The sequence below is a fragment of the Malaclemys terrapin genome, chromosome 5 (genome assembly GCF_027887155.1).
Source record: "Malaclemys terrapin pileata isolate rMalTer1 chromosome 5, rMalTer1.hap1, whole genome shotgun sequence".
In the NCBI taxonomy this organism is placed as follows: Eukaryota; Metazoa; Chordata; order Testudines; family Emydidae; genus Malaclemys; species Malaclemys terrapin.
This window is the reverse complement of record NC_071509.1, coordinates 7,108,828-7,135,563: the sequence shown is the minus strand read 5'-3', so window position 1 is coordinate 7,135,563 and position 26,736 is coordinate 7,108,828. Positions and strand designations below refer to the sequence as shown.

The window sequence follows — 26,736 nt, the reverse complement described above, 5'->3', positions numbered from 1 at the left end:
TTTCATTAAACAGTTGCTGGCGTTCAAACTTATGAGACAGCTACTGCTAAGTGCATAATAGCTACTCCATTTGTCTACACCGTGACTAGATTACTATTTGTTATTTAAGTACCTGGATTACAAAAAATGCTCTATAGAAGACCAAATTCTGTTCTGTAAATACAATTCTGAATAAAAATAAAGGCTTTCAATATTTTATTAAAAGTACAATTTATAAATATTTATAGAGTTCTTGTCAGACCATTAAAGGACTGAATTACAGAAATAACAGATAAAGCAAAAACAAGTAAATGGTAAAGTTTTAAATTGAGAAAAGCAATATCAGTGCATTAGACCCTTTTTGATTAACTTTGTAAGTACTGCACCTAATCTCTGCATATCCAAAGATAAGGTGGCTTTTAATGGCACAACAAAGGTCTGGAGTATCATTTTAAAACGTGCTTCCCCCACACACTGTTTTGTAAAATAAAACCTATTAAAATTATTTTTCATATTCACAGAACATGGGCTTTTAGTTTTTATATTATCAGTCTACTGAACTAAAAGCATGTTATACAGTTTAATAGGAACATAAATCACAAAAATTTACTTTGAAAGGTTATGGCAACTACAAATTAAATCACAGATGGAAAAACTAAAGGTTTTTTAGATATTTCCAGATGCTACACAATTTTTTTTTCATAATTCCTCTCTCTCTATATATATAGTTATTTACTGCAGGCATATAGCCTGCTATAAATTAAAAAAATATATATGTATAGTAATATTGATCTTTTCAATACATATTTTTGATAACTGAACTCAGGGGGTAACATTATTTAAAACCAACATTCCAAAGATGACTGATGAATAGAACTCTTTTTGATGTTAGTTTTTAGTGGCTTGTTTGCAGTAAAGAAAACCTAAAACTGAGTTTCTGTCATATCCAGGGCTTTGAAGCGGAGCCCGAAGCAGCTCCAGAGAAGTGGAGCTGCAGGTTTTTGCCTGGAGCTGGAACGGAGCCGGAGCACAGCTTCAAAGCCCTGCTTCACAGTCAATCTGTTATTTTTGTACAATGTAGTTTGAAGGCAGGGGGGGAAAGGGGGAGAGAAAGAACAAACTTCCTTATATACAGAAAGACTAACCAAAAAATACATTATGCATAGTCCATTATAGGAGTACATGTTATTTGTAGGGCTGTTGATTAATCGCAGTTTTAATCGCACTGTTAAACAAGAGACTACCAATTGAAATTTATTAAATATTTTGGATGTTTTTCTACATTTTCATATATATTGTATTCTGTTTTGTAATTGAAATCAAAGTGTGTATTTTGATTACAAATATTTGCACTGTAAAAATGCTAAACAGAAGAAATAGTATTTTTCAATTCACCTTATACAAGTACTGTAGTGCAATCTCTTTCTCCTGAAAGTGCAACTTACAAATGTTTGTCTGAGCAATTGGCTGAACAAGAAATAGGACTGAGTGGACTTGCAAGCTCTAAAAATTTAGATTGTTTTATTTTTGAATGCAGTATTTTTGTACATAATTCTATATTTGCAAGTTCAACTTTCATGATAAAGAGATTGCATTACACTACTTGTATTAGGTGAATTGAAAAATACTATTTCTTAAGTCTTTTTACAGTGCAAACACTTGTAATCAAAAATAAATATTCTGTGTTGTAATTGAAATCAATATATTTGAAAATGTAGAAAACATCCAAAAATATTTAAATAAATGGTATTCTATTATTGTGTAACAGTGCAATTAATTGTGATTATTTTTTTAATTGCTTGACAGCCCTAGTTATTTGTGATTATCAGATCTTGAAAACATAACTTATGTTTTGACTAAATAAGTTGACCTTGGATTAGCAATTAGTTTAAGCACTATATCATTACATACCTTCACTATTTGCTGCGCCTTTTCAGACAGTTTCACTTCATTATCTTCTACCTGCAGGCAAAACCAAATTGCATTTTCCATTTATATTCACAGTGGATTAATGATCTGATTTTAAACTTGCTTTAATAATAAAAATGCTGCTCAACATTCATGGGACACAAATGCTCTTTATAAAGCTTTAGTGACAGCACTGGGTGACTAATGATATTCAAAGGTGGGGGACCAGATTCTGTGCTTTAAGCCACCTTTGCACCTTTCCAATTTTGTGTTGCTGTGGGGGCCAAAACAACCCACTGCATAACTTTGACATCCAAGGGTCTGCTCCAGTTAAAGCAGCCTCTAAAGGCCAAAGTGGCATAATAGGGCTGGAGAAAGAGACTCCTTCCTCAGATAATTTTTAGTAGACTCTCCCCCAGGGATCAGATCCTCAGCTGATGTAAATCAGCATAGCTCCACTGACTTCACAGGAGCTACACGAACTGAGGATCTGGCCTCAGACCTCCAATTTTGTAGAAGCAGTTCTACACTGACCACAAGTCACGTTAGCTATTCAAGTGCTATAAAGTGCCCAACAATTAATTCGCTTCTCAAAAATGAGACTTGTCAGCTTGGATAAACTGTACAACAGTTACTTACTTTTACATAAGCCATTTTTAGATTCTTTAAAAGGAGTGTTACTTACCAATAAATGGAGTTAGATATTCACACATACTTTCTACGTTTATATTTACCTATTTTTTATTCTAGTGGAATGCATTTACAAAAAACTTACAGGGAATGAAATACTTAAGTTGCACTATACTAACCAGCCAAGAAACATATCTTGGTATAGCTGCAGTAAGAATGATGTAGCTGGTTTCTGTATTAATACTGCCATCTGTAGGAAAGCAAATGTAAAAATTAAAACAGAAGTATTATTCCTTCTGAACTATTTACATAGCTATCAAATCACCTTATTTTCCTATTAGTCTCCACTACCAGCAATGAGGATTTCAAGTTGCTATTACTTATAAAATACTGATTCTCTAAATGATCGGTGTTCCTTACATGACAGGGTTCCCAGCCTTTTCAGGACAATCATCCATCCATCAGAAATACTGCAGAGCACACTGATTAACAGTCCTCATTCCTCTCTAGGATTCTTATTTGCCTTTCCCTTTTTGCCAAAGTCCCTCAACCCTTCCGCTGTTTATTTTCTCCCTTTGACTCCCACTACTGCCTCGGCTAAACATGTTTTACATTTTGCCCCCTTTCTCCTCTTATGGAGCTGGGAAAACAAGGAAAAATGGAGTTCAGCTTTGGGAAAAAACAGTCCTGACCAAGATTAAACAGAACACTTCCGCATACGTAATATTGGTATTAGGGTGCTTTTATTTTTATTAAAAAAAAAAAAAAAAAAAAAAGAGAGTTAGCAATCCAGAAGAATCAGATAAAACCCTCCTCACATGGCAAAAAAAGATGATCCACTTGGTTAGAACCCAATGTCTTGAGCAAATTTTCTATCTTATGCTATAGGAATTCCTAACAAATGGCTTTGTTACCAAAGCCTATGGCTTTTTTCGACTCCAGCACTGTGGAAAATATCTAGTGGGGTTTGAAGCTGGTTGAAGGTTACCTACTATCCTGTATTTTAAATCAATACTGTTCTAAAAAACAAATAAAAGTTGCATCCAGTTCATTTTTAATTTTCATTTACTCGTTTCTAGCTTTGAGATAAATACTACAGGGTGAGAAAACTATATATAAAATAATGAAAGGTATGGGGAAGGTAAATCAGGTGCTTCTATTTGTCCTTTTTTATAATACAAGAACTTCAATAAGACTGAAAAACTGAGAAGGCAATTATGCATGAGATTCTTTTGTCTAGCAATCCTATGAAGCTGATAGTAGAAACAAACGAGTCCCTTAGATTAGCTGCAGAGGAAAAATAAATGCAATCTTCGCCCTTAAAATTAAACAACAACTGGATTCCTTAGATTACTAGCCAATTACAATTTTTAGTTAGGTCTTTACTTACTAAAATCTTCAAAATAGCAGTGATAACATACAAGAAGTTACTTTACTACTCCATTTAATTACATTATGAATTGATAAAAACAACATTAAGAGATAGTAATGTGCATGCAAGAGCTTGAAAGTTACCTTTTTCCTTTATAAATATCTGTGATGCCAGAAATGATTCTGAGAAGACAACAGATCCCAAGCATCCCCTTCCTCCTAGTAAATCTGGAATGTCATATATTGTCATAGCCGCCTGTAGCAAATGGGGAGGGAGAAGGGAGGAGAGGTAGGAGAGCCTTTTATAATTTTTCAATTTTTATCTAAAATGTTGTTAGAATCAAAACAGAGTTCAAATTTTAGCTGCTTGAGATGATATACTTCCACAGACAAAGGGAAATGGAGTACCCAGGGATTTTAACAAATGTAACTAGAATGTGTTGTCTCAAATCATAATCTCTCAAATCTCACAGCTCAAAACTGAATTGTGTCTTTGAATCCGCTTCACTCTGAAAATGTAATCTCCTCACTCCTAAAATATACTACCAAATTCTTAATCCCAAGTATAAACTAGCCAGTGATAACATAAAAACTATGCTAGATTACAGTGGAAATGAACAAGAACTGTTCAGTTCTATTAACAGAGTTCACATTTGTTTTATTAGAACATTTAGTGAGATTATTGCTCAAGAGAAAAAGTCTCTTTAGATCAAACTTAACTCTACTACCCTGTTTATCAAATACACCACCTGTGAAGAAGGAACAATGAAATGTCTCATCCCATAAAATATTATACCAAACCTCAACACATGGACTCTTATTTATGCAGATATGGAAAAATGGAGGCATAAAAGCTGACAGCTAAGAGACTTTAGGACCAAGGGATAAACAAGGACTACATCAATTAAAGAGCAGCCACATGATAAAATACTAAACTGATTCTATAGGAAGCTTTTTTTTCTAGTGTTATATCAGTCCATATCAAACTGTATAAAAAAATTAACTTAAAAGCAAGACAAATAATGAAGTTAAAACTTCTATACCTAGGGTATAGAATAAGCACAAATAAGTCTACAGTTTATGCATGTATCTATAAAAAGCATAACAACTGTTTGTTACCTTAGTTTGTGATTTCAATATTTTTTAGCATTTGGGTTTCTTGAATGATTTGTAAGCTTGTGTGGTTTCAAAAAGGTACTTAAATCCTTAACTATAAACTAACAGTTTTTGTTTGGGAATTCTTTAAAATAAGATGGTTTCAGAGTAGCAGCCGTGTTAGTCTGTATCCGCAAGAAGAACAGGAGTACTTGTGGCACCTTAGAGACTAACACATTTATTTGAGCATAAGCTTTCATGGGCTACAGCCCACTTCTTCGGATGCATAGAATGGAACATATATTAAGGAGATATATACACACACACACACACACACACACACACACACACACACACAGAGCATGAACAGGTGGGAACTGTCTTACCAACTCTGAGAAGCCAATTAAGTAAGAGAAAAAAACACTTTTGAAGTGATAATCAAGATAGCCCAGTACAGACAGGTTGAGAAGTGTGAGAGTACTTACATGAGGAGATAGATTCAATGTTTGTAATGGCTCAGCCATTCCCAGTCTTTATTCAAACCTAAATTGATTGTGTCTAGTTTGCACATCAATTCAAGTTCAGCAGTTTCTCCTTGGATTCTGTTTTTGAAGCTTTTCTGTAGTAAAATAGCCACCTGCAGGTCTGTCATTTAATGACCAGACAGGTTAAAGTGTTCTCCCACTGGTTTTTGAGTATTATGATTCCTGATGTCAGATTTGTGTCCATTAATTCTTTTGAATAGAGACTGTCCGGTTTGGCCAATGTACATGGCAGAGGGGCATTGCTGGTACATGATGGCATATATCACATTGGTAGATGTGCAGGTGAATGAGCCCCTGATGGTATGGCTGATGTGGTTAGGTCCCATGATGATGTCACTTGAATAGATATGCGGACAGAGTTGGCATCGGGCTTTGTTACAAGGATAGGTTCCTGGGTCAATGTTTTTGTTCAGTGATGTGTGGCTGCTGTTGAGTATTTGCTTCAGGTTGGGGGGGTTGTCTTTAAGCGAGGACAGATCTATCTCCCAAGATCTGAGAGAGTGAGGGATCATCTTTCAGGATAGGTTGTAGATCTCTGATGATGCGCTGGAGAGGTTTTACTTGGGGGCTGAAGGTGACAGCTAGTGGTGTTCTGTTATTTTCTTTGTTGGGCCTGTCTTGTAGGAGGTGACTTCTGGGTACTCGTCTGGCTCTGTCAATCTGTTTTTTCACTTCAGCAAATGGGTATTGTAATTTTAAGAATGCTTGATAGAGATCTTGTAGGTGCTTGTCTCTGTCTGAGGGATTGAGGCAAATGCAGTTGTATCTTAGGCTAGGTCTACACTACCCGTCAGAATCGGCGGGTAGAAATCGATCTCTCGGGGATCGAATTATTGCATCTCATCGGGACGTGACAATCGATCCCCGAATCGACGCGCTTACTCCACCAGCCGAGGTAGGAGTAAGCACAGTCGACGGGGAGCTGCGGAGGTTGATTTTGCCGCCGTCCTCACAGCGGGGTAAGTCGGCTCCGATACGTCGAATTCAGCTACGCTATTTGCATAGCTGAATTTGCATATCTTAAATCGACCCCCTCCTGTAGTGAAGACCTACCCTTAGAGCTTGGCTGTAGACAATGGATTTTGTGGTGTGTCCTGGATGGAAGCTAGAGGCATGTAGGTAAGTACAGCAGTCAGTAGGTTTCTGGTATAGGGTGGTATTTATGTGACCATTGCTTATTAGCACAGTAGTGTCCAGGAAATGGACCGCTTGTGTGGATTGATCTAGGCTGAGGTTAATGGTGGGATGGAAATTATTGTAATCATGGTGGAATTCCTCAAGGGCTTCCTTTCCATGGGTCGAGATGATGAAGATGTCATCAATGTAGCGCAAGTAGAGTAGGGGCGTTAGGGGACGAGAGCTAAGGAAGCGTTGTTCTAAGTCAGCCATAAAAATGTTGGCATACTGTGGGGCCATGCGGGTACCCATAGCAGTGCCGCTGACTTGAAGGTATATATTGTCCCCAAATGTGAAATAGTTGTGGGTGAGGACAAAAATCACAAAGTTCAGCCACCAGCTTAGCTGTGACATTATCGGGGATACTGTTCCTGATAGCTTGTAGTCCATCTTTGTGTGGAATATTGGTGTAGAGGGCTTCTACGTCCATAGTGACCAGGATGGTGTTTTCTGGAAGATCACCGATGGATTGTAGTTTCCTCAGGAAATCAGTGGTGTCTCGAAGATAGCTGGGAGTGCTGGTAGCGTAGGGCCTGAGGAGACAGTCCACATAGCCAGACAATCCTGATGTTAGGGTGCCAATGCCTGAGATGATGGGGCATCCAGGATTTCCAGTTTTATGGATCTTGGGTAGCAAATAGAATACCCCTGGTTGGGGTTCTAGGCATGTGTCTGTACAGATTTGTTCCTGTGCTCTGTCAGCGAGTTTTTTTAGCAGATGGTGTAGTTTCTTTAGGTAATCCTCAGTGGGATCAGAGGATAATGGCTTGTAGAATGTGGTGTTAGAGAGCTGTCTAGCAGCCTCTTGGTCGTAATCCAACTTATTCATGATGACGACAGCACCATGAACACCAGAATTGTGAACTAGGTTGGAGTATAAGGTTCACAGGATCTGAATTGTGGAACTCCTGCTATGTAAATACTTTAATTCTGAAGCCAAAGCTTCATGGCTGCTCTCTCAAATTCCCCAGGTTTCTCCAGGTCCTCTTCAACCCACTGCCCGGGGAAACAAGGAGGGAGGTGGAGCAGCTCAAGACAGCCAGCCATGCAGGGCAAGCAGTTCATACATAACTGTACACACTATGGCTGAATTTTCAGTTTTGCAGGAAAAAGAGAAAAAACAGATGCAAGATTTAAGTTGCAACTGTTGCCATATGTCCACATTAAGTAAGGAATCTGGACTTCAGTGTTACTACTGCATCTTTTGAAAATCTTGGTTATTGTTCTTTAATCCTTAAATCATCAAGATAGAGGTTACTTCCCAGTTGTCTCTGTGCATTCATGCTTGTGGGATCGCACATTCTCACAACTAACTAGCTCATCACCAGGATGTGCAATCCCACAAGAGTGAATGTGCAGAGACTGAAGAAGAAATAAATTACTGCAACAGCTCTCACCCAAAGATAGTCCCAAATGCCAAAAATATTTGTATTTTTTTAAAAGCCAGATTCATGCTAAGTAGTTTCCAACCTTTTTAAGGATTTGTGTATTAGACCTAGGTTCCCTTGTACCTTAACCCACACCTTGCTACTTTTTTTTCTTTTCTTCCAACCCTAATCTTCTCCCTTCCTCCCCCCTCCATTTGTTTGCATTCAGGTTTTAAAAGTCTACCCTTTTTTGCACTTACTCCCCAGTGTCTTCCATTTGTAGTGGGGGCTGGAGAGTGCTGGAATCATGCCCAATTTTCTTTCATCTCCAATGCTGAAAAAAGCCTCACTCTGGGAAACACTGATATGCAGATTTTAAAGCCAGAAGAGACCACTGGATCATGTACTCTGACCATTGTATAACACAGGCCATTAAATTTCACCCAGTTACCTCTAATGAGGCCAGTAACTTGTGTTTGGCTAAAGTATATCTTCAAGACGGGATGCCTTTCTAGATTTGAAGAACTAAAATGAAGAATCCACCACTTCCCTTGGTCATTTGTTCCATCGTCAGTAATCAACTCTCTTAAAAATGTGTGCCTTATTTCTAATTTTCATTAGTCTGGCTTTAATTTCCAGCCATTGATTCTTGTAAAGAGTCTTTTAGCATTTAAATACTTAGCACTAATGAAAAGTTTCATGCATAGACCTTAAAGCTCTTCAAAGAGATAAGTATCATCCCTATTTACATATGGTGAAAATAAAACAAAGAAGTTAAGTGTCTTGCCCAAGGCCACACAAGTACAACAAGGATAAGAACTCTGGTTCAGCCAATGGAATCAAATTCAGGTCTCCTAAGCTCAAGTTCCCTGCCCTATTGGGCCAAGCTCCCAAACACATCAGGAGCTAACCAGTTCTTGCATCCAAAAGCCATCTACCAAAGACAGCAGAGATTTGTTGTTTACTGAACTCAAAAATCTTACAAAAATAAGTCTATCTAATCCCTTACTGCATTCTTGACATCTTGAGTTATTTTTTTATAAACAGATCTTTAAATTTATATATAGTAGTTCACCGTGGTAGAGATTACTACAACGTTTAGAAATACCCATCATTGGAAGTTATTGCACAGCACAGAATAGTTCTACTTACAGTTTTAACTAAGTACAGGCTATCCTCATTATCCAATGGAATAATTCTAAAACAGAACAATATTTCAATATTTAAAGACTAGATAATTTAAATGAGAGTTTACAATACCCATCCAAAATAACTATTTCTACTTGAAAGAAGTGTTCTATCCCTCTAGGGCATTTTAGTCAATCAGGTAAAATTTGGTTTTAGACAATGTGGCAAAATGTAAGATGCCATAAGTTAGAGAAGAAAAAACTTACTTCAAACAAATTTATTTTTAAATGAAAACTCTTAATGTGCGCCTGCTGCTCCTATATATTAACAGAGATAATAAAGATGCTCTACCCAGCTGTTTCATTTTTAAAGTGCTCCTAAGATTCCATAAAAATATAAATACACACAGAAGGATAACAAGCCATTAAATTGCCTCTGTATACAAATGCTAAGGCATTTAATGGTTGCCCTCATTTGCTATAACAAACTTAAAGATCATAATGTCTTCTCTAATGTGTTTTGTGAAGGCTAAAAATACTATGTTGCTGACTAGCATTAAAATTACTTATTTCCCATATGAAACATAAAATAATACTGACCTTCCATGGTTATTCACAGCTTGAATCTGAAAAGATATTTTGGAGCTGTGTACAAAAAAAAATAAAAAATAAAGGAAGAGTATCCAGTTAAAATGTTTTTTTATTCCTAGAGATCTGCTCATGACTACGCTTGTCTATACTTGTAGGGAATGTATAGCTATGTGCGGCAGTGAAAGGCTCTGGCAGGGGGAAGGCATTGGGGAAAGGCTACGACAACCTTCCCCTGTTCCTAGAGTCCTTTCATTGTGATGGAGAAAGACTCCAGCAGGGGAGAAATTGCAGGACACTACACTGTTAAAAATAGCAGTATAGACATAGGAGGCACTGTTCGGGCATACAGAGAGCGATCTATACTCCCTAGGGTTCAGACGTGGAGGGCGCTATGCTCTACTCTATTAAGCGGTGCCTCACCGTATAGTGCTTTTTATACCTGTCCTAGCTGGGCATGTAGTGTCTGTACCCTACACACTGCTGTAAATGTAGATCATGCTTGAATCATATCATTTTTACATGCTAAACTACATGCAAAAAAACTGATCACAGTTTTAAGGCTAAACTAACTTTCCAAGTGGCTAGGAGAATGTGTAGAGGAAGAAAACTGAAATTATTATTCTACCAATTCAATTTAAATCTGCACTTTAGTCATCAAATTTAAAAACAAGAAATATGTTTTAAGTGAAACTTTTCCCCAAAGAAAACAACTGAGTTAAGACACTAGGAGCAGAAAAGCTAATAAATAAATATCCAAAGTTACATACTGTAATGCAGTTTTAAATTGTGTTAGATGAAAGGAATCAAGCATAGACATAAGAATTTCTTCTGCTGTTTCTTTTGCCTGTAAATAAAATAAAATAAATAAATAAACAAAAGAAATAAAAACAAAAGAAATTATATATATGCTTACAGAATTCCCATTAACTAGATGTGCATGCAGATGTTGAACAGAAACCATACCCTGGGCAGTAGAGGCACAATACCATAGTTGAGCCAGACTACGGAGTGCCCAGATTACTAACAAACTTCACAAGGTCAGACACACACCTTGTATGCGTAAAACTTTGAAACAGCACTAATTAAAACGGACATTTCAGAAAGTCCTGCTGGAGGCCACCTTACCAATGAAAAGTAACTTGCGATTGATGTCAAATAACCCAGTTTAGACAAAATTAAAGACTATATGAACTTTACTGTAATGTATATACCTCCAAAAAGGAAAATAGAAAGGTGGGATTTTATCCAGAAGGTATTCCTTAAAGCCAGATGTATGCAACATTGTGAAGACAAAGCCAACAAGTTAATTGCTGCTACAAGATACAGGACAGGCATTTTAAATTACCTTGGTTGCATTGGAAGTTTTAGCATAGCATGCAATACCAGCAAGGACAGCCTCCACAACAGCAGCATATATTTGGGACAACAGCCTACTGAAACGACAAATACAAACAGAACACGAATTGCTATAGCCAAAGTTGGTCTTTTCTCCTAACAATCCAGAAATCTTTTACAGGGCAAGACCCACACAATGCCTTACTTTAAAAAGAGTAGACACCCCTTAAAATCTCTAATATTGTGCCTAGTGGATTTATTTTCATGACATTTTATTTGCACTTGGGGGGATGAAAGTCAGTTTTTTAAAGTTAAAAAAGTTGGATACACCCCTAACCCAAGATAACGTGACCCGATATACGCGGTAAAGCAGCGCTCTGGGGCAGGAGAGGGGGGCAGGGCTGCGCACTCCGGTGGATCAAAGCAAGTTCCATATAAGCGGTTTCACCTATAACGTGGTAAGATTTTTTTGGCTCCCAAGGACAGCAGGTGTATTTTAAAACCAGATTTTTTATTGTTATTTAAATTATAAGTTTTTCTTTTTAAAAATAAACCTGTTTACAGTGAAATCCAAATTTAATACAAAATGCGTTAAGGCCTAAACTTATGATCTCTAAAAACATTTAAATAAAAAATAAATAAGTTTAATCCATGAGCCTCTATCAAAAAGTGAGTCAAATGCTGCTTTTCTACATGGAGAGAACCATAGGAGAAACAGCCAACTTTTGAGGCCAAGCTTTATGAATATGGCACAATAGGACATGTACTGTATTAAGGGTTTGATCCTGTGGGGGACCCTGAGACTGTGCTACTGGGTACAATAGACTGGCAAAGTCACCATAGGCACTGGGACCATGCCTCTGACTCCAGGAGACACCAGCATGCATCCTCATCAGGATCATCCACTGAGCCCACCTGGATGGTCTCATACTCCTATTTCATCCCATTTACTCTTTTTAAATACTGACACAACACTGGCTTTCTTCCACTCTTCTGCAACATCCTGTGTGTTCCTGACTTACTGAAAACCAACTATTAATGGTCCAGTGTGATACTCAGGCAGCCTTTTTAACGCTCTTGGAAGCATGTTATCCAGGGCTGCTGATTTTAAAATTTCTAACTTTAGTAGCTTCTGTTTAACATCCTCCTGAGATACTAGAGTAATGAAAGGTTTCTTGTTACCATATGATCTAGCTACATCATCTGTTTTTTTCCACCAAATACAAATAGGAGACATTGTAAGCAAGCACTTAATTGGATATTTGAGAGAGGAAACAGAAGGCAAGGAAGGCTAAGGAAGAACTGGCAGAAGACAGTGACACAAGATACTGAATGCACAAACTCCAAGAAGAACCACAACTAGCAAGTGACCATAATCAGTGGAGAAATTGGACTGTCCCATGTATCAGTAACACAGGAGGAACTAAGGTCTAAGACCTAAAATTATTTTATTTTATTTAAAACATTTTTTTGGTGCTGCAGTGATATCACATCAAATAACAGTCCCTATACTCCATACCAGCTTCCAGATTTCTCATCTTTTAAGCACGTGGTTAACAAAGCCTCCCCTTCCTACATATACACAGAGCTCTGTCAAAAAAACAAAGCTGCACTGTAATTATCAGCAGCCATCCCCATCTAAATAGGGGTTTGGGACTTATTGTCATTAAGTGGAATTGGAGGGAGAAGTAGGGGGAAAAAGTAAAAACGGATAGCTTACACTTGTTTAGTTTTCTCGTGCATCTCATTGTCATTTCCTGTATGAAAATGAAATATTTCAAGTTAATTTTAAATACTAATACATGAGGTTATGCAATGTATTTAATGCAAAGGGTATCTACTTTAAAAAAGCAGAATTAAAAATTCAAAAGGCTAAACAATTGGGATTTACATTTTACTCGCAGAGTCATCTTTACTTCTTGTTTTATATAAATTGATGTATAAACTGTGGCTGGTAATTTTGTTTGCGCTCTTGCTTTGATAGGTAGGTTTTGTTTTAAAAAACAGAGCAAATTTCTGGCTACAACTTGTACCAGTATGTGCAGTACCATGGTAAGACCAAACATTTCAAACCTGGGAGCCTAAAGTTAAACTCCTAATTTACCAGAAACTCCCAAATTATTATACTGAGGCACTTCAATATAAGTAGCCTATTTTGCAAAGGTGCTGAGGATCTACAAGCCTCACTGAAGTCAATAAGAGCTGCAGGTGATCAGTATCTTTGAAAATTAGGCCAATCCCTAAATATAGTTATGTGGCAGTTTCTCTATGGTAATTTAGGAGTTTAATTTTAGGCACCCAGATTTTAAAACCTTAGTGAGGAGGGGCTAATCCTGCACACATACATGATTGGCTTTTCATATATGGGGAGTCCTATTAACTTCAATGGAACTATTCACATGCTTAAATGTTTTCAGGATTGGGGGATTACATGTTCAGTTTGGCTTCCATTAAAAGTAAAAAGCAGAGCTCACATGGTCTTCAGTGCAGCAGAGCCTAATCCTTTTGAATAGGGACTACTAGAGCCCTGCGCGGATACACAAATGTGTATTCACATCCGATCCGCGATCTGCAAAAATTATCTGCGGATAACCGCATCCACGGATTTGCGGACTGAGGCTCCGAGGCACATCCCCTGACCCTGGTCGGGAAGAGATGAGTTGGCAGCTGTGGGGAGCTGTGGAGGACCCTCTACCTGCCCTGGGCGAAGGGCCCAAGCAGCGCCCCCGCCCAGGGCAGGTGGAGGGACCCAGGCTCCCCACAGCTGCCCGCGCGGCTCTCCCCGACCTGTTCTGGCCAGGGGGGTGGCTCCGAGCTGCAGCCCAGTTAGCCGGGCAGGCAGCTGTGGGGAGCCACGGTGGACCCTCCACCTGCCCTGGACATGGGGCCCAAGAAGCCCCTGGCCCCTTTCCCTATCCCCCTCCCCCGCCCCCCAACCAGGGCAGGTGGAGGATCCCCATCATGGTTCCTCACAGTTGCCCGCCCACCCACCCACTCTTACTATCAGAGTCCTGCGTGGATACAAAATTTGTATCCGCATCCACACTGGTATCCACAGAAATGGTCCACGGATATAAAGCGGATGCCCACGGATTTGCAGGGCTCTAGTGACTACTTTGAGCCCTCCATTGGTCAAAGACAAAGGGATGGAGTTTCCTTTTATAAATCATGAAAAGTATCAAAAATATAGTTGCACACCTGAGAAGTTGCAAAATACTATGAATAACCATATTTGCTCTGTTTAAGTTTGTAAAAAATGACAGTTCAACTGCTTCGGTCACAAAGTTTAACATTACTGGCAAGGCCATATATAGGCTATGTATACACCTAAAGCAAAAAGGCAGCAAGATAGTAACATATCAATGGTTTTCATTTGTTTTACTTGCATGTGCACCAGCGTGTGCTGGGTGATGCTCACAAACAAAAAAGGGTAGGAACTGAAGAGCTTCGCTAATTTTAAAATTACAAAAAAGGATGTTAGAGGGGAGAGAAGAAAGAAGGACAGTGTAGTAGTATACTCAATCCACACTTTCTACAAACATTACACAAGGAAAAGTCTTATCTGCAAAGACTTCTCAAGTATGAACTACAATAAAATCAATTCTAAATAACAAAGGTGAATGTTTATGGTAGTTGTGATGTATGTATATTGTTGCTGACTATAAAAAAATATAAAACATGATTTCATTAATGGTCTCTTTTCAAGCATGTTTGATTTAAGAGCTTGAACATTATTTAACGCAAGTCATTTTAAATACAGATGCACACCAACCATTAACACCTTGAAATGTTAATCTACTGAAATGCCCTTATGCTATGGTTTATATTGGGGAGGCTGTTAGATCTTATATTACTGCTTTTAAGCATACAACTTCAATGAGAAGAAATGACGTAAACCTTCTTTTGATAAATAAATGTCCTCTACGTCCTCACTTAACTTGTGGAGTATAAGATAAAGGGGGAAGGCAATATAGATGAGACTACATAGGGAAGAACTTTTTTTGCAAATACGTTTGGCAAAATCTGAAGTCATTTGATCTTGAAAAAGATGCAAGTTTTTTTATTTTTAAAGGACCAATAGCCTTTTTTTAGTTAATAAAACCAACTACTGAATTACATCACAAGCTACAGATTAATAGCCTATCTACATAAGACGACTCCAGGATTGTCATGCTGAAGCCTATAATGTCTGTTGAGTCAGCGTGAAACAATGCAAACCGCCTCAAGCATAGCAGAGAGCACTTTTTATTTATTTTTTGTTCAGAACATCAGCAGGTTCAGTCATCACTGGGATTTGCTGTCTGTCTCCACCCAATTACGTTCTCAGCCATTTTGACTTCTGAATTACTCCTGTGCAATGTACACCTACAGTTAGGCATGTATCTATGCTATGCCAAGGATCCCCACATCTTTGTGGTATCAAAGGTAATGCACCCAATCACCACTGCCCCAGCCATGAGACAGCATGGGCTTTCAGCTACTATTAAGTCATTTGCTTCTCATTGGAATAATCTTGGTTAAATGGTCTTCTTGAGCTACTGCCAGCAAAGTTTCTCTAGGGAAGACTGGCTGTATGGTAAATTGATCTGGTTGAAAATTACATACAGGTGTAAAAAGCAACATGCAGGTGTAACATTTAATATCAAGATCTTAGAATACTGGTTATTTATTAGGCGGCTATAAATATTTCATTACGAGAATCTTTTTTCAAGCAAATGTATTGGAATTTGTGTGTTGAGGGTTTTTTTTTTTTTTTTAGAGTATTTTAAACAGCTAATTAACAGATGAAATTAGATTAAATCTTAACTGCACATAATAGACTGGAATTGATGAAATCTATTTAATATAATCTCATAGCTAGGAACAAAGTATACAATGTTTTTATTATGATGATAATATTGTTGCAACCATTGCTTGGGTAGACTATTCAGACAACAAAAGACTGAGACAAAGGACTAAAAAGAACAGTATGAACTCTTTTCTCTCATCTTCCCTGTAAAATCATCATCTTTTAACAAAAGAAGAGTTGTGATTTTGCCGTGTAATTACCACCTTGAATTCCTTTTGATTTCTATAAACTTCTGTAACAGACAAGTTTAACACTTTCTTGTAACCTATAAAACACTAATGCAGTCAAAATGATGTTCTTTATGAACTTCCTACAGTAACTAAAGCAAGCATGTCTCATAATATTTTGAAATTTACTAGGTGTGCAACTGATTGTTTTTAATATTTGCTAATAGCTTGGAACAGATATTTGAGATGACTACACTCACAATTTATTATTAAGATTTATGTACTCCACAAAGCATATTTTTTACATTTATTGTTGTATTTTATAAACCATGCTCCAGGGGCTGGAGGATATTTGAAAGTTCATCTGACCTCTATTGCCAAAATATCTGGGTTCCATACAAATTTTGAAAATTTTAACACTGGGAAACTTGAATCTTCCCCCTTGAAATCAATGGGAAAGGGTGCACCATCAGGCCCTATTAGTATGTATTTTTAAAATGCTACGGGGATCAAGATAAGACAATGAATATCACATAAATCTGTAACTTAAAAATGTAAGTACATAATATTCCAATATGGTACAATTTAATGAAGCAATCATTAAAAGTCATGTGTCAATAGTTACCAAATGGAGGTAGCTGAGATACTGCAGTTATGTTCCGATACTTAAACCAGGCAGTAACTTGTACCCCAGGTATGGCAGGTAATGTTTTGACATTCTAGTGGTGACAATCATATAGCACATTTGAGCTTGAACTTTTTTTTTTTTTTTTTCTTTAGTGGATTTAAATTCACACTCAACATTAACCAAATTAAATATGTGACTTTGAACTGAAGTAGCTAAGACACAAGCCCCCCCCCCCCCCCCCCCACTGACTTGAATGGAGTGGATTTTACCTTAAAAGCAGAATATTTCCACCAGACTCACTCAATTCTACTCTCACCATGCATCCCCAGGCTTTGAAAGATTTCGACTCCCCTACTTTTTGTGACTTTTTCCTAGGTATTTTCAAACTATCTTTCAAACTAAATAAAGTTTAAGCTCCATTTTTGCCTTATTTCCAAAGACCTACTTTTGGAGAATTCCTTGAAAACTTCCTACAGATTTTAGTGAAAGTGGAGGGATACGGTCATGGTAACCATGTCAGGTAGGATTCTTTGCATGGGCTACTGCTCTACAGAGTCTCTATGGCTGTGGGAATCAAATAGTCTATGCTTTCAATCTCTCTACAAGCAATGCACCTGCTGCTAAATTATTATAAATAATCAGGAGATGTTCCTTAAATGCTCTGAGAAAATGTTGAGAGACTTACCCAGGTAAGGAATGTGAGTTGTTCCAAAAATATAGGTCCTTGAACAAGCCAGAGGTCCCTTGGGAGATACACACTGCACAGCCTAGTTGTCAGTATTAATAAGATGTAAGTGGGTCTTAGTCAATCAATAATGGTATAAACATTAACAACTATAAATAGATGGCTAATTAAAATCTGCCTTAATTTTCTAGCTTCTGAAATGCTACCGCAAGTGCATGAACCAGGACCAGTTGTATTTAAAAAGTTAGCTAAGCCTTTTAAAGGTGTAATTGCAATATTTGACTTAATATGCGTGGTTCAAAAAGGCCTTGAAAACAAAATGAGTTCTGAATTCCCCATGTGAATTAAGAATGTGTTTTCAGGTTTGTATATAAATTACTCCTTTCCATTAATGTGCCTCAAGTTCTGCCAAGCTGTCCTCGGCTGCCCTGGCCTGTGATTTAATGCTATTATCAGTGCATCCTACTAGCTAACAGAGCAGAGCAATGTCATGTTAGCTGTACCGCCTCCTTTAGCCCTCTGAGGCTCACTGACATGATGCATGCTATCAGGAAGCAATCACATCCGGCTCTGACAGACAACAGGTGCTCCTAACAGGAATCCCACCCATGTATGTGAACATAAAAATAGTATGACTGGTATCCATGTGGGAATAATATGAGAGAGGGGAGGAAACGGAGAATGAAGTTTAATTACATTGGAACATTAAATGATCTTTTCTTGTTTACCTAACCAGTGGAATGGGCCAACCCCATGCTCATCCATAAGGCAGTGACTCATTAAATATTGCTCTAGCCCATGTGGAGTCATAAAATCATTTCCAGGCCATTGCTCCATAATTACCTGTACCTAATAAACTACACTCTACATCTTCTGCAGTAGCAACTGTGCAAGCAGTTACAGACACACTCAAAGCCTTCCTCAACTGGCTACTAGGGACAACTAAACAATGCAACCTGCACACTACCTCTCCTCCTTCGCTTCGAGTTACCTTCTTGATGCACCCAGCCCAGCCAGACTGAGGATCTGTATTCCCTGGGGTCGCTTCCCAAAATGCATCCCCTGCATGGTAGCGCAATGAGCCATCGAGCTCATGACATGTTTTAAACTCAACTTTTACTTGAAAATGGAAACAAGTAAATTTTTTAAAAGTTCATTTTAGTAACAATCTAACAGTTGACAGCTCTACAGGGATTTTGAGGTTTGTCTGGTTGTTTAAAAATGTAATGAGGTTTGGAGACAATGGTTTTGGAAATATGAAGAGTACAATTAATGAGTTAACAAGTTATTTCAAAAATTACTACAAGTGTTAATACAGTATATTTTTAGAAATATTAACCAAGAGTTTTATGATTCAACCATAACTCATATTTCAGTTACTGAAAAAAAAAGTTAGAAAAATTATGCATCTTTAGAGAGTATTTTTATTTGCAGCCTCGAATCAGTCAGATTATATGCCAAGGATATTATACCCTATCTTTTCAACTATGCACAGTCCTTAAAGTTGTCTTCTTTCATATTGGGCCCAATCATGTGCACCCCCTGAGTGGAACACCATTTAAGTCAATGGAAGTTTGGCTTCCAAGAGGGGCTGTAGGATTTGTCCCATAGCAACTTCAATTTCCTATTTCCTCCCTTTTCATTAAAGGTCTGACTGCTTTACTTGAACCTTTCAGAATATATATTTGTACTGCACACGTTGGCAGTTTGACTGCATTTTGTAATACAAAGAAAAACAATTTAGCAAAGCAAAAACACACTGCTGGGGGGAAAAAAAAAGGTAAGTTATTAAAAAGCTCACCATGTGCTTAGCAGTACTTCCGCCAAGGCCTGTATTTCGAACCAGATGTCCCTCAGATGGAAAATTAAAGTTACCAGAGTTCAGGTTCTCTTTACTTGAGTGGTTACCAAACAACACAAAAGGCTGTCTGCTAGGACTAAAGAGAAAAATACAATTATTACTGCAACACTTTTAAAATATAATCAAGGCCTCAAGTATTCTACGAGTTCTTATACCTTTATTGGAATTCCCCCATTAAAACAGAGTATAGCAATGAAATTATAATTAGTTGCATAGTCTATGTTGAGAATCAATGGGAAAACTCTACCATTAGAAAGAAAGAACCAAACAAAAGGGATCGTGAGGTAACAAAAGAAAAGATTAGGTAACAAAATATTTATGAAAACATCTTCCAAGCCTACCTCAAGGATGTTAAGTCTAAATATTTCCTATTTGCAATTTTGACTGCCGTCTAATGTTTCTCTGGATACCTGTAGTTCAAAAAAGCTTGACAGCTGTCTCCAAACTTTTCAAAGAGATTAATCACTATGGAAAGCCCTGACACTATGTGAGAGGGTACCTTGAAATCCATTGGTTAGCAGCAGGTAAGGAAGAACCGAAGGGTAGTTCTTTAGATGACAGCTAACTGAGATCTTTCCTTAGCTCAAGCAGTAAAATGCTCTGCTTTTGGAACAAAAGGATGACGACAGTTCTCCTGAGATCAGTAAGTACATGTTTAATAAGTGAATAAGTGACAGGTGACAACCACAGTTCCATTAGGAAGATAATCAAATCTATCTCTAACTCTCCACCAAAAAAAAAAAAAAAAAAAAAAAACCTTCCATTTTTCAAATACTTGGAGTTATATCTCATTAAGTAAAATGTATTCCGAAAATTGACTGAATTAAGTACTTTGTGATAAAAGACAAACAGTGCTTTTATATTTTGAGGTATCTAATGTTTCTTTGTATCTCAATTTAACACACAAACCACATTATGTCAGACTGTGAAACAAATTTTAACATAAGTTTGTGCAAAAAGTGGTTTTCAGGGGGAGGAATGATAAAAATCTATCAGCTACTGACGTTTGAGCAAGGAAACAGAGGAGGTGAAGATGTGACAGACTATTTTCAACTTCAAACTCCAAATTGGCCAATGTTACTTTTCCAAAGTGAAAGAAAACTTCGGGAGCTGATGAAATGACACCTCCTCCTGCATATCCCACCAAGACGATCCCCGGCCAAGAGAATGTGCATAAGTTCCTTCGCTATAAGTGAGAAACCGACTCTAAGACAGTGTCTACACATTGCGTGTTTGGTTAGGAATTGCTAACAAGGTTAAAATGTCCGGGGTTTTTTTCTCCCTCGCCTCCCTCCCATGCAGAGTGCGGCTGCTGATTGGGCAGCTGGGCCGACTGACCCGCTCCCATTGGCCTCTAGCAGCCAGTGCCCTCCCCCGCTACCCCCTCCTTCTGTCTGCAGCCCTGTGTAACACACAAACCGACCCACCGGTCAGTGTGTTTTGCAAACACGTGGAGCCAGAATGGTAAGGGGACTCGGGGGAGGGCAGTCAGGGAGTGTTGGATTGGTCCCCGGCCTCCACCTGCCACCCCCTCCACCCCCCTCGTGCCCCCCCCCCGCCTGCTTGTACTGCCAGAGCCAGCAGCAACTGCTGTCTGCTGCCCCCGGGCCAAGCGTCCCCCATCCACTAATGGGAAGACAGGCTGCCCTTACCCTGCCCTTCCACTCTAGCCCTGAGCCTCTCCAACGCCCCAAACCCCTCAGCCACAGCCCTCATCCCCCTGCACCCTAATCCTCTGCCCCAGCCCTGAGCCTCCTCCTGCATCATGAACCCCTCATCCTCAGACCCACAGCCCTCAGCCCTGCATCCCCTCCTATCCCCAAACTCCCTCCCAAACCCCCTCCTCCCTTCCCACACACCCCCTCCTGCCCTCAAACTCCCTCCCAAAGCCTGCACCCCCTCCCTTTGCACTGCCTCCCACCCCCAAACTCCATCCCAGAGCCTGCACCCCTCACCCCCTCCTGCACACCCACCCCCTGCCACAGCCCGGAGCCTACACCCAGCACCCAAACTCTATCCCAGAGCCTGCACCCTGCACCCCTACTGCACCCTAATCCCCAGTCCAGGACCTGCACCCCAGACCTCCTCCCCCCACCCAACCCCCCTCCCAGAGCCGGGGGGGGGGGTTTTCTGGGCACCACCAAAATTTCTACAACCCTGCCACCCATGTGGGTGGATAAGGGTCAGGGCAGTCAGAGGACAGGTAGGGTCCTAGGGGTGGGGGGGTGGGAAGTGGGAGGGAGTGGATGGGGGCAGAGCTTCCCCCCCTCCCCGCCAGTGTCCTCTTTTTTGATTGTGGAAATATGGTAACCCTATTAAAATATGACCATGCAATTCATTGTGGCTACCACTGTTATATAATTGCAACAAATCTTATACAAAATATAACGTATGGCCAGAAAGGGTTAAGCAGCTTGCAGGCTAAATGACCCAAAGCCAACCATTAAAGACAAGTTAAAAAGTATGTGAATGGTAATTAGGGCCACTCTCTGCTAGACAGATTAGAACTTTGAAGTGCAAACCTGTATTGTTAGAGAATTAGAGGTGATACTAATTGTATGTGTTTACTTATATCTTGTTTAATAAATAGCTATGTAAACAGACAGTTCCTATAGCTATTGATTCAGAGATCAAAAGGGAATATTAACATTTAGATGAATCTTGAATGCAATGATGTCGTTGTCTATGTGTCTCTTTAAAGTTTGTGATAGACTGCCTAATGGATAAATTATCTTATGTTAATCCATGTAGTTAATTACCGGTAAGGTCTGGGAAATAGAAGGTTACATCAAAAGACTATTGTTCACCCAGGACTGTATGGTCAAGTGGCTGCTAGAAAACGGTATAAAAGACCCTTGGGTCCCAATCCTTTTTATCTCAGATCTGCTTGAGGCTTCATGCAGGAGAAGCCTAAGTCATAAGGACTGAGATCCCAGTCTTGACTGGACCACCCTGAATATAAACATTGGACTATAACCTATGAACTATTTCTGAAACAACTCTTTGCAACTACCATCTCTGCTATGAATCTGAATCTCAAGAATTGTACTCATGTCTGTATGTATACTGATCTTTTAACCAATACACACACACTCTTCTTTTTTAATAAATTTTAGTTTAGTTAATAAGAACTGGCTGTAAGTATTTGGGTAAGATCTGAAATATTCATTAACCGGGAGGTAACATGTCCAATCCTTTTGGATTGGTAGAACTTTTTTATATGATGAACAATATTTTCAACAATCTTCATCATATTTGACTTGGGGATCTGGGTGGAAGCCTGAGGTTGGGTTACTTTAAGGGAACTGTGTTGTTGGTTTCTGGGTAACCAGTGAGGTATTATAGAGGGTGTTTTGTGCTGGCTTGGTAAATCTAAGTATTGGAATATCCACCAGCTTTGGGGATTGTCTGCCTTATTCTTTGCAGTTCACCCTAATTGAGTGACCTCAGTTGGCTCCCCTGGGACACCAGCCACAACCACAAAGTATTATTAGCCATGTATCTAGATTTTACATTTAAACTAAGGTTCAGTATGTGTCATTAAATTGCACATTTGTAAGTTTCAACTTCCATAATATTTCTTTTCCTTAAGTGTTATATAGAGAAATTGCTGTGACAGAATTAATGCTTTCGTGCTGGGATGAAACAAACATTATTTTATCCTTAAATTATTCTTATGTGGCTAGTGTAGGATTTGGGTTTTTCTTACCTATTTAATTCCTTGCTTTTAAGCATTTTGCCTGTTAATCATTTACAAAACCCAATGTGTCACTCAGCAACTTTTTTTTTTTTTAATACTATTATGAAAATATGGGGCCAAATGTTCTAACTTGACCATTCGGTGCACACACTGCTCAGATAGCATGGTAATGAATCAAGTATAAAATCCTGAATAACATAGAATAGGCCAAGTGGGTAATTAGAAGCCTGAATGCTTGTTCTGTACACAATACAGTCACATGGGTAACAATTTACAAAGAGTTGGGAGATCCTTCAGGAGAAGAGGCTATACATAAGTGGTATTACTAAAAATATATTTTATACCTAAAGATAACTCCATATCAATCCTAAATAGGACATAGAGAATTTTTTCACTTCAAGGTCCCAGAAACAAAGGCAAGGTTTTCATCTCGAGGCCAAAAGACCAAAAACATCAAGACACTTGATCACGGCCTTGGATAGACCAAGAGACTACTGACACTTGATCTTAGCTCATATTAAGATGTATTCATGGTCCCAAATGACATTACAATAGGTCTCAATGCATCAGATATAAAGTAACATTATATAAATATAGTGCACTGATTGATACACATGACATCTTCACAGGAATAAGATAAATGACATTACCTGTTGTCTGTTATATGGCTTGAAATCATTCCATGACTGAAGTAACTTCTGAACGGCTACAAAAAGAAAAAAGCAACTTTGTTACTCCAACAGTAAAAAGAAACACAGAACGACTGCCAGGTTTAAATGAGAGATGCTAATGCTATCACTAAGGCCTGGCTTACAGATCAACATAGCTACCTTGCTCAAGGGTCTGAAAAACTCACGCCCTGAGCACCGTAACTATGACGACCTAACCCTCAATTAAACACAATTAGGTTGACAGAATAGTGCTTCCGTAGATCTAGTTATCACTGCTTGGGAAGGTGCATTACCTACAACGATGAAAAAACCCATTCCGTTGCTACAGGAATTATCTATACTATGGCAGTATAGTGGCATAGCTACAGCACCAGAGCTGGGCCACTGTAACACCCATGGTGAAGACAAGCACTAAAAAATGAACTACATTATACATCATTTAAAAAAAAAGTCTCATATCTTGATTACATAATTACGATTATTAACTCAACTGGAACCAGTAACAGGTCACAGTGGTGGAATGCATAGTAGCACCTCCACATTTCCCATCTGAGTCATATCATGGATTATGTTAAAAACAGGTCTGAAATTTGCAGTCTTGGTTTTTCTTGTTTGTTGCTTTATATGAATTCCTATCACCAAACTGAAATGAAATTCATACATAAATTTGAATCTATTAGACAGACATGCCATATAAATAAGGTCCACTATCAGTGCAAAACTCAACTTTGAGTTTAGCTGAAAAGTTAAATTGCCCTGGTACACAGATGCAACATTTATATTATACTGTACTGTCATGTTAAACAAAAAGGAAACACAGCCTGAACTGTACAATTTAGGAAAGAAGAATATTCATAAGCTTACACACCGCAATAGGCAAGTTTGCTTATAACCATAAAGATGAAAAAGAAAGGGGGGAAGGGAAGAAAACAAACCCTATCAAATATAATGACAAGGCGGTAATAATGAATCAGCATTAGTGACATTTACATTTCAGGTTTCAGAGTGGTAGCCCTGTTAGTCTATATCAGCAAAAACAAGGAGGAGTCCTTGTGGCACCTTAGTTAGTCTCTAAGGTGCCACATGAATTCCTCCTTGTATTTGCATTTCAAAGGGTTTAATTAAGTAAACATACCTCCCCCGCTTGAGATTCTGACAGCTCGAGGATGAAAGGAATTTCAGTGTCAAAATTAGCAAAAAAGCTGGTCCATTGGTGCTCGAAAGTCATTAAATCCTGAAAAGGGAAAAAAGCAATACGTGTTGTTCTGTTCGGCTAGTAGCATGTCAGCAGGGCAGTAAATCACAGATGTTAAATGATGAAATCAACTATGTTACATTTCAACTTTCATTGAAAAAAAATATTCTGTCCAATAAGTAATTTCAGTCTAAAAATTAAGCCGTTTATTTTGAGAATGTCAAACTGAGTTTTCAGATTGCTGGGTAAAAGCTATTTGAAGAGATACTCACTCAAAAACTGAAGAGACAAATGTGTAAATATGAACAGGATCAAAAATGAAGTACTGCCTAATACATTTTAAAAACAGGGAATCTACATTGCTCCAATACGGATTTGTACTTTTAACATCAAACAAAGACAGTAACTATGGATAGAGAGGAGGGAAAAGTGACTTCTTATAACTGTCAAGTATCAAAGAGGTAGCCGTGTTAGTCTGGATCTGTAAAAGCAGCTAAGAATCCTGTGACATCTAATAGACTAACAGACACATAGGAGCATGAGCTTTCGTGGGTGAATACCGACTGCTTTGGATGCATCAGCGAAGAATCTGTTCTTATATCTGGAAATTATTCTAATTATTCAAGATAAAGTCTGCCCCATGTGTTTTCACCCCTCTATCCCTAAACAACATGGCTGGAGACAGCAAGTATGTATACCAAGTATGCTAGATGTGAGGTACAGAACGGAAATGAATCAGCATACAAATGAACAGGACTTTTTACAAGTTAAGGTAATGAGAGTTAAGAATGAAATTAAAACGTCAGAAAAAGAATAGAGAAAAACAAAATTATATCATTCTGATGAAGTAGATATTTGGGATGGATACATAGTGTATCAGAATTATAACAAAGTTTAGTGTGGGATCTACAATTATTGCACAGTATGTATTATGTGGAATGGCTTCCATAGTTTTCCTAAGCATGAACCTAGAAGATATGGGGGGGAAAGGAAGGATTACTGAAGTGAGAGGGTTTAGACTGTGTGCTCTTTTTTAAAATGGTATGCGTCAAAATTATATTTTTATGTCCACATTATAAATTTAGCAACAGGCTATGCACAAGACAATACAGCCTATTCACTTACGGCTTCATTAATGCAGTGCTAACAATAGTAAACCATACAAATTAGATAGAGCAGTAACATTTACCGTCTTACACACACTTTAATGTGGACATTTAATGTCTAAACAAAATTGTTTATTTAGGACTACAGACGGATATTCATTAATTCTCTACTTTGAAGCCATAAGCCGCAAGAAAACCTCTGTTCAGCAAGAATGAGCAAGGTGAAAAGCTTTTCACATAGGTTCTTTTAGCTTTCTAAAATAGCATAGTTGAGAAGTACTTTCATTAGTTTATTCAGGACAAGATGATATGCCCCATGCTATACGTCATAATTCACTGTTTTAATACCAAGCAGAGTTGTCAGACTTGAGTCAAAGTTTTATTAGAGTTAAAAGAAACAAGAGCAGGAATTTCCAAAAACTCACCATGTGGACCAAACTCTGCTCCCACTGAAGTCAGCTGGATTTTCACCATTGACTTCAATGGAAGCAGAGTCAGGCCAAGTCCAAGCACTTCTGAAAATCCCACCATGCATCTTTCATATTAAAAAAAAAAAGAAGAAGAAGAATCACCACAACAAGAATTGGCAGCCTCACAGCAAACCTTTGAAATGGGGGGGAGGGGAAGAGGGAAGAGAAGGGGAGAGAAACTGAACTGCTTGAAACTGGGCACCTTAGATATAAATCTTTGAAAATTGTGCGTCTGTTCCAAAATGTATTTTAAATGCATCACTTCTAAAGACTGAAATAA

General features: G+C 38.4%; 1 protein-coding gene across 2 annotated transcripts in view; it reads right to left on the bottom strand.

Annotated features, from left to right (window-relative positions):
- Nucleotides 1-26,736, bottom strand: part of DNAAF9 (dynein axonemal assembly factor 9) — a 134,085-nt gene that overhangs the window by 62,063 nt on the left and 45,286 nt on the right. Inside the window, exons 8-19 of one of the 2 annotated variants that reach the window (XM_054028949.1) lie at nucleotides 24,821-24,919; nucleotides 23,665-23,720; nucleotides 19,255-19,390; nucleotides 17,454-17,535; nucleotides 12,845-12,881; nucleotides 11,135-11,222; nucleotides 10,557-10,633; nucleotides 9,799-9,843; nucleotides 9,224-9,269; nucleotides 4,033-4,144; nucleotides 2,697-2,767; nucleotides 1,891-1,941 (exon numbers count right to left, since the gene is read on the bottom strand). In XM_054028949.1, the coding sequence (XP_053884924.1) occupies nucleotides 1,891-1,941; nucleotides 2,697-2,767; nucleotides 4,033-4,144; nucleotides 9,224-9,269; nucleotides 9,799-9,843; nucleotides 10,557-10,633; nucleotides 11,135-11,222; nucleotides 12,845-12,881; nucleotides 17,454-17,535; nucleotides 19,255-19,390; nucleotides 23,665-23,720; nucleotides 24,821-24,919 (900 nt within the window). The remainder of the gene's footprint in view (nucleotides 1-1,890; nucleotides 1,942-2,696; nucleotides 2,768-4,032; nucleotides 4,145-9,223; nucleotides 9,270-9,798; nucleotides 9,844-10,556; nucleotides 10,634-11,134; nucleotides 11,223-12,844; nucleotides 12,882-17,453; nucleotides 17,536-19,254; nucleotides 19,391-23,664; nucleotides 23,721-24,820; nucleotides 24,920-26,736) is intronic. The other variant, XM_054028950.1, reaches the window with a different exon arrangement.